At 40.2% G+C, this 8,981-nt stretch overlaps 1 protein-coding gene across 2 annotated transcripts in view; it reads right to left on the bottom strand.

Moving 5' to 3' along the window:
• Positions 1-8,981, bottom strand: part of BEND6 (BEN domain containing 6) — a 35,257-nt gene that overhangs the window by 11,751 nt on the left and 14,525 nt on the right. For both annotated transcript variants that reach the window (XM_045009615.1, XM_045009614.1), the window contains exons 2-6: positions 3,942-4,170; positions 3,688-3,833; positions 3,071-3,169; positions 2,515-2,692; positions 315-532 (exon numbers count right to left, since the gene is read on the bottom strand). In XM_045009615.1, the coding sequence (XP_044865550.1) occupies positions 315-532; positions 2,515-2,692; positions 3,071-3,169; positions 3,688-3,833; positions 3,942-4,137 (837 nt within the window). In that variant the 5' untranslated portion in view covers positions 4,138-4,170. The remainder of the gene's footprint in view (positions 1-314; positions 533-2,514; positions 2,693-3,070; positions 3,170-3,687; positions 3,834-3,941; positions 4,171-8,981) is intronic.

The following is an 8,981-nucleotide window of genomic DNA, read 5'->3' as shown; positions in this document are numbered from 1 at the left end:
CCGGGTCCTGGCCGCCGGTCTGGGGGGCTCTGCATTTTAATTTAATTTTAAATGAAGCTTCTTAAACATTTTATAAACCTTATTTACTTTACATACAACAATAGTTTAGTTATATATTATAGACTTATAGAAAGAGACCTAAAAACTTTAAAATGTATTTCTGGCATGTGAAACCTTAAATCAGAGTGAATAAATGAAGACTCGGCACACCACTTCTAGAAGGTTGCCGACCCCTGCTTTACACAGTCTCAATAAACGTTGCAATATATCAACTTTTATTTAACTCTTATTGCTGAAATAAGCTTTCAGCTAACCTGTTTCTCAGGCTGTTGCTCCTCTTCCTCCATGTTCAATGCTATCGGTGAATTGGAGTTACTGTGGATAGTTGCATATGAATCTGATAAAGAACTGTTTGATGCTTTCCAGACAGTGTGTGAATGAATACTGGAGGCAGATGTGGTCACTCCCCCCTTGAGCAGGGCCTCAGCCATACCTACCAGTTCCTCAAAATGTGTGACTGCCTGTGGCAACACTGAAATTGGAAAGAGTGATCACTAAGAATAGCCACTGATGCTACTAAACTTTGGTTTAGTTTCATGTATTCAGGTATTTTTGTAACCAAACTCCTGTCACAGTCGTAAAAAGAACAGGAGTTGCAGTCTCCTTTTAGACCAACCCCAGCAATCGGCAGAGATATCATTAGAACGGTGTTTTCTTTTTTTAAACTCCTTCCCTGTCACCAAATAAACCCCACAATGGAGATCAGGCTTCCAGTATAAGCAGTGTGCTAGCTCTCTGCAGATTGATAAAAGAAGCTACTGGTTAACACATGCCCACTGTAATGCTGACCTGGCTGTTTTTCATATCTTTCTCTTATACTGCTTTCTCAAAATACGTACAGCACTACGAGATTAACGAGTCTGGGCCAAATTCAGAATAGTTAGAAGCATGTCCAATTCTATTCACTTGAATGGAGGTATGTCTGGCTGCATTTGACCTTTTATTTCTTGCTATAAGAAATCCTTTAAAATGTCCCCTTATTTGGTCAACATATTATTTACACAGATGAGCTTTTCTGGAGTGAGTCCATTTAAAAGATTACATTCAGCGGGGTGACAAAGCATGATCCGATGAAACACTGTAAGAGATAAAGAGGAAGCAAAAAGCACAGTAATTAAACTAATAGAAATTATACAGCAAGGGGGAAATGTGAGCACTCAAGAGGAAAGTAGAAATAGACCTAGCAATTTAAATGAAATGGACAGATATTAACAATCTTTTACTGGAACAACTTCTGTTGGAGAGTGAGTAAGCTACTTCTGGGTAAGCTCAAAACTTGTCTCTCTCACCAACAGAAGTTGGTCCAATAAAAGATATTACCTCACCCACTTTGTCTCTCTACTATCCTGGAACCAAAACAGCTACACCACCGCTGTATACAGATATTAACAATATCAGATTCAACCTGAAAAATGGTACTGATACATTTAGAGAAAAACAATCCAGAACACAAAAGGTAAAATGGGTGAGGGAAGACTGAAACAAATTAACAATGAGAGAGGACTAGGTAGACAATGAACTGAACTGAATATGTGCTTGCAACTTCATATGGTGACCAAGGGGGGAAAAAACAACGTTATACTGGGTTGTATATATGGTGGCAGGTGACAAACCCTATTTAAGCTGCATTTGTTCATTTACATTTTGAATACTGCATACAGTTTTGGCTCACATATTAAGAAAACAACAATGAATTGGAGCAGGATCCAGAGAAGACCAACTAAGGTGATTAAGGTTAAAAGAGCTAAATGGGTATAATAAATTGGGTAAAAGATTTCAAGGCATCACCTAGAAATAAACTGATGATTTTCAAATGGAAGAAATTATTTGGTTCAGGGATGAATAATTAGAACTGAAGGAATAGAATTAAGTAGGGGAAATTTTAGAATATCAAAAATTGCCGAACAATAACGTCAGTTAGACTTTGATCAGTGGAGTCCCAGTTGCTGGAGTTATTCAGATTTGACCTACAGTTATACAAGGCACATGGAAACGTTCTATGAGGAACAATCTATCTGATTTAACAGATTTTTTTCCATCTTTAAACTCAATGATCTCATGGTCTCTTTTTAAGTTGATTTAATCTATGGGCTAACTGGAAATAAATGCTGTAGTTACGCAGAAATGACTTTTTAAAATTAATTTGGAGCTAGATCTTGACAGGTGCTTGAGCACTCACAATTCCCACGTAAGTGTCCTCACAACAATCAGGACTTTATGTGCTTTCAGCTCTCCTCTTTATCAAAAAGTGTCCATTGTTTCATGTTCTCTGTGTATATATATCTTCCTACTGTATTTTCCACTGCATGCATCCGATGAAGTGGGTTTTAGCCCACAAAAGCTTATGCTCAAATAAATTTGTTAGTCTCTAAGGTGCCACAAGTACTCCTCATTCTTTTTGCTGATACAGACTAACATGGCTAGCACTCTGAAACCCATTTTCCCAAAGTTTACCTTGAAGCATGACCAGTGACTGCCGTAGGCGACAGTTTTCTCTCATAGTGTCTGTCAGTTTCCTTTTCAGACTTTTTATTTTGGCACATAGTTCCACTTTGGATAACTGAAACAAGGGCTCCTCATCATCACTGCTGCTTTCGCTGTACAGAAACGCATTTCCAGAATATGGTTCTCTCTGAAAAAATAAATAAATTGGGCTATAGAGCAAGAACAGAAAATAAAAGTATCTACTATTAAACTGTTTGGCTAAAGGAGGATATTCTATTTACAAAGACACACAAAGTATAAATATGGGTTCACTTTAATAATCAACTTAACTAACATTGATATTGTAATTCAATTTACAACCAAACTGGTTGACTACAATATTAACAATACTTAGCTCTAATATACTACTTTATATGTCTCCAGCACTATATGAACATTTACTAAAATAGGATCTTTCAGCAGCACTAAATTCTCTTACAATTTTAAATAAATTATTTTTTTTAAATGTGAACCTCAGCTTTGTTGTGCTTCACAGCTGCAAATCACTGATGACAAGATGTTGTACCTGTTTGTTAATTAAAGATGTTTCAAGTTGACTCAGGATGTTGGCAGAGGCAGAGGCCTGTAATGATTTCTTTCTTTTTATACTCTTCATCATTTTCCCCTGAAAACAACCGCATGATAATACATTTGTGCTCACACAGTGCTTTCTGTCAGAAGATCTCATTGTACACTACAAACATTTATTCGTTTTGGCCTTACTATGTCCTTTGAGTAGAAAAAAAAGTCTGTATCTCTTGTCAGTTCTGAGATCCATGAGTTCTCCTGAGTCCATGGCAGACGTCAGAAGCCATGACCCCTGCCCACTTTATGGTGTTGTCAGACCCCTCTCATATTGGGGATAATGCAGTGCAGCTGCACGACATCCAAAGCTGTGAAGATTCTACATACGTTTTCTCCTTCTGCAACTTCTGATAAGGATGGAGGGAAGATCTGGACCTGTGTTATCAATTACCCCAACATGTCATTGAGCTAAGGCATGTGAAGCCTACCTTTGTCCCCACTGTCAACATACACATACTGTGTACCCAGAAAAGTCAGTAACAATGGACTGGAACATTATACTAAGGCACAAAAGTAACAGGTTCACACCTGGGAAAACAACAGAGACTGAAAACCCACCTGCCCTTTGTCCAGGTCACTATCTTCACTCTCTGAGAATATCATCTCAATCCTCTTCCTCTTGCCTTTTCCAACAACTTGTATTTTTGTAATTTCATCTGCCTGCAATATCTTTTGCATCATCTCAACTAGCTCTTGAGGGTCATCTGAAGTGGAGGAAAGAGAAGTCCAAGCAAATGATACTATTCTGCTAGTCATCTAGTGACATCTGAAATTAAATTCTTATAAATGGGCTGCTTTGCAGATGGACTCACCACTCATGTACACTACTTTTACTAAATGTTTCTCTGTCTTCCTTTCTCCCACAGGCCAGTTAACTAGCACCTGCTCATTTGGTTTCAGGAGTCCTTCTAGTTCACTGCCGTCATTGGGAAGATCCTGAATCCATGAAGTCTCTCCGATTTGTAGTGAATTATCATTTACAAAATCAAACAGCGTGAACTTTTTCATTTTTAAGGGATTTTCTTGTCACACAGCCACAGCCTGAAGAATTTCATAGGAAAAATAATTATTTCAACATGTCACTGGTGTACATGAAGCTTTACAAACAGATTTAAAAAAAAAATCCAACCCTCTCCTCCTTGGATTTTACAATCTGTTGGCCTCTCTGTGTGAAAATAACCTGTATAGAGGAAGAGAAAACTAACCAAGTCTCCTGCGAAATCTTCCTTCAAAAGGGGAGAGGGGAAGAGTTTGCCCAGCATACATACAGCCACAGAAGTGGAAAGAGATTTGGTCTCAATGTGCAGCAGCAATCAAAAAAGCGAACAGAATGTTAGGAACCACTAGGAAAGAGGTAGATAATGAGACAGAAAATATCATATTGCCTCTATATAAATCCATGGTGTGGCCACATCTTGAATTCTGCATGCAGATGTGGTTGCCTGATCTCAAAAAGATATATTAGAAATGGAAAAGGTTCAGAAAAGGGCAACAAAAATTATTAGGGGTATGGAACGGCTTCCGTAAGAAGAGAGATTAATAAGACTGGGACTTTTCAGCTTGGAAAAGAGACGACTAAGGGGGGATATGATAGAGGTCTATAAAATCATGACTGTATGGAGAAAGTAAATAAGGAAGTGTTATTTACTCCTTCTCATAACACAAGAACTAGGGGCCACCAAATGAAATTAATAGACAGCAGGTTTGAAACAAACAAAAGGAAGTATTTCTTCACACAACGCACAGTCAACGTGTGGAACTCTTTGCCAGAGGATGTTTTGAAGGCCAAGACTATAACAGAGTTCAAAAAAGAACCAGGTAAGTTGATGGAGGATAGGTCCATCAACGGCTATTAGCTGCGATGGGCAGGAATGGTGTCCCTAGCCTCTGTTTGCCAGAAGCTGGGAATGAGTGACAGGGAATGGATCACTTGATGCTTACCTGTTCATTCCTTCTGGGGCACCTGGCATTGGCTGCTGTTGGAAGACAGGATACTGGGCTAGAAGGACCTTTGGTCTGACCTAGTATGGCCGTTCTTATGTTCTCCAAACCTATACACTACAGGGGATCCACTGAAGAAAAGGGGCATTCATCTCTGCCTCCACACTACTACCGTGTCTCCTTATCTGTCTGCTGCCCCCTGACCACTATGCCTGGAGTTTGCCTCAACTTATAGGGTCCTGAATGCAGAGGTAAAACCTCTGTGAGATAATATAGACTCCAAAGGCTTAAAGATACAAAGATGATAAAAACTTCAGACAATAGTTTACCCTTGCAACTTGAGGTATACGTATTGTGTATGCTATTTAAAGGGATGTCTGACTAAAAAGACTATTAGTCATACTATGTACCAAGATGTACAGTACAATTAGTCATATAGGAGCAACCCAGAACACCAAGGATAAGTGACTGGATGGAGTCTGACACATTCTGGCAATGGAAAAGTTGACATATATATGAAATGACAATCTCAGGACTATTAGACAGTTGGGCTGCCTTTTATGAACTAGATTAAAGGCTACAAGGAGAACACAGAGCCAACATTTACATTCCCTCCCCCCCCTTTCTTTTACATTAGACTCTTAAAACAAAGGAAGGAAAGGACTATTTTAATTCTCTTGGCAGTACTGAAAATTCATGGGCAGGGGGAAGAGAAGGAACAAAATGCAAACTGGAGTAGTTTATATTTTAGTTTGTTCTATTAAAAACAATGCAACATCATTCAAATGGGAGCAGATTATTGTTAAATGGATTACTACAAATATAAGTCAGTTCATATAGATGTATTACTTTCTGAAAATATTTTCTATTTTAAATGGTCATTAGAATTTTTAGAAATAGCTATGGGATTTTGCCAAACTTTATTCTTCTCATGGACACATATATGGACCCATCTATCAGTTCAGGGAGGTACATCAGTTTTACAGAGCTGCAAACCAGTGAATGTATGAAGGCCCAAATGTGATAACTGAGTGATTTGTTTGGTCTCATTCTGTGTAAAGGTGATCTGGTGGTGTATGCATGGGCTGTCATGTAGTTAACCAGGAACTGAAAAGGAGCACAATTGTTTGAGGCTATTATGCCAGAGTGAGAAGGTCTGGCTCAATGCTCTAAAAGGCAATTCACCCCTATACGGAGGGCTAGCACAAGGCCTATGAACCATGGAAATGCTTCAGAAGAGCTGGCCGTCTGCACAGGGATACATTTTGTCCTCTTAATTTTCAAAAGACCAAATACACTCCCCTCAAAAGGCTTAATGATATGATACTCTAGTGTAGGGGTCGGCAACCTCTGGCATGCAGCTCGCCAGGGTAAGCACCCTGGCGGGCCGGGCCAGTTTGTTTACCTGCCACATCGGCAGGTTCAGCGGACCGTGGCTCCCACTGGCTGCGGTTTGCTGTCCCAGGCCACTGGGGGCAGCGGAAAGCAGCATGGGCCAAGGGATGTGCTGGCCGTGGCTTCCCGCCACCCCCATTGGCCTGGGATCCCAGTGGGAGCCGCGATCAGCCGAACCTGCTGACATGGCAGGTAAACAAACTGGCTCAGCTCTCCAGGGTGCTTACGCTGGTGAGCCGCGTCCCAGAGGTTGCCGACCTCTGCTCTAGTGATAGCTACTAGGCTGAGAAAGAAGTTACCATTAAAAAAATGGAATAAGAATTATCATTAGTACTCTCCATGAAGAGTTTTTGGGTATGATATGAGTAGCATTGTGTAGGACTGGGTTGTACTTCTATTTTACATTTTTTCAGGTAAGTGCAATTTCATGAGATTACATTTTCTTTAATATGAATGCAAAGTACTCCACTAGGAAGGAACAGTCAACTGCACACACACAAAATGGGAAATGGCTGCCTAGCAGGGAGTACTGCAGAAAGGGATCTCAGAGTCATAGTGGATCACAAGCTATATATGAGTCAACGGTGTAACACTGTTGCAAGAAAAGCAAACATCATTCTGGGATGTATCAGCAAGAATGTTGTAAGCAAGACACAAGAAATAATTCTTTCACTCTACTCTGCACGATAAGGCCTCAGCTGGAGCTTTGTGTTCAGTTCTGGGCGCCACATTTCAGGAAAGATCTGGACATACTGGAGAAAGTCCAGAGGAGAGTAACAAAAATGATTAAAGGTCTAGAAAACATGACCTATGAGGGAAGACTGAAAAAAATTGGAGAAGTCTGGAGAAGAGAAGACAGAGGGACACAGACAGTTTTCAAGTACATAAAAGATTGCTTTAAGGAGGAGGATAAAAAATTGTTCTCCTTAACCTCTGAGGATAGGACAAGAAGCAATGAGGTTAAATTGCAGCAAGGGAGGTTTAGGTTGGACATTAGGAAAAACTTCCCCATTGTCAGGATTTGATAAGCACTGGAACAAACTGCCTAGGGAGCTTATGAAATCTCCGTCATTGGAGGATTTTAAGAACAGATAAACACTTGTCAGGAATGGTCTTGTTATCAGTTAGTCCTGCCTTGAGAGAAGGGGACTGGCCTAGATGATCTATTGAGGTCCCTTCCAGTCCTATACTTCTATGATTCTCAGAACAACTAGAAAGCCACAGATGATCTGAAAACACCCAAAACTTTACACGTAATGTCTGGGGAAAAGGAATCCCCAAGTCATGAATCACTAGGAGCCTGATTCTGCTGCCCTTACACATGCTGAGTACAGGTCTGTCGCATCTTAGGCGCCTTTAACATGCGCGATTTCAGGTTTATGCGGTCGGCAAAAACAAAGAGAAAAATAATTTAAATACTGTTTCTGTAGTGCGGGCAATTCCGCCCACCATTACACTCAATGTAATTTTGACTATATGCGATTTTCGCTTTACACGCTGACTGCGGAACATAACCCCAGCGTAAGATGAGACAGACCTGTAGTTCTTTAATCCACAAGAAGGAATCACTCAACACTGGTGTCGGTGGCAGAATTGAGCCCTAAGGTTGTGTTCCTGCTCCCAGTGAAGTTTTGCCACTGACCTCAATAGGAACGGATGATATCCAAAATTCACACTAAAATCAGGCCAATGGAATAGAAATTTGGCAAAAGTGAGATATACCAAGTGCAGGGTTTAAAAGAGGTCTGAGTACATGTGCATGCTCTGACAAACCCACTCTGCCTGACAGGGATAATTAGAGCCTTATCACAGCAGTCACTGACTCTGTAATTTATCATTATTTTTAAAAAATCTGAGACTTTTGAGAATTTTTGCATGTGGTGGGTGGATGTGATAGTAAACAACTGAACCTATTTCACTGAGAGCCTGACAATTTAAAAACATGGGACTCTGCCAGAAATTAGAAAATAATATTCAGGGCTAGTGATTTGTCACACAGTCATGGATTGCATGACTTCTCTTATTTTAGGGGGAGAAGTCACAGAGCTTTCGGGGCTGCTTTAAAAGGCATCTGTGCTGTGCTGTGCTGCTGCTCCTGCTGCTTTTGCAGAGGTTGAGGCAAGAAAGCAGTGCTTAAGAGGTGGCAGAGGCTCTCTAGTATCCACTTCTCGAATCAGCACACAGTCCAGCAGTTTTAAATATATTAAACGTGAAATGGTTTAAATCAGTTTTATTTCAACATAAAGAACACTGAGTAAAATAACACAACCTTCGATTTCTTTGGTATTTTTCTTCCCCCCCACTGATCTCTTCACACAATTTACTGTGACGAGCTAGAGACCCTCAGGGATAAATACCTACCTCTCTGTTGGCATCTTCTTGAGAAAGTAATTAAAGTGGTTGGAAAGGTAGAACAAAATGTCTGTAATGAAGAAAAGAAAAAGTCCAAGATCCTACACCTATAGAAGGAAAAGGCAGGACAGTCTTGCAGTTCTTTCACAGGCAAAACTCTCACA

The sequence above is a fragment of the Mauremys mutica genome, chromosome 3 (genome assembly GCF_020497125.1).
Source record: "Mauremys mutica isolate MM-2020 ecotype Southern chromosome 3, ASM2049712v1, whole genome shotgun sequence".
Classification (NCBI taxonomy): Eukaryota; Metazoa; Chordata; order Testudines; family Geoemydidae; genus Mauremys; species Mauremys mutica.
The sequence above is the reverse complement of the archived record's forward strand: the minus strand, read 5'-3'. Positions and strand labels throughout refer to the sequence as shown.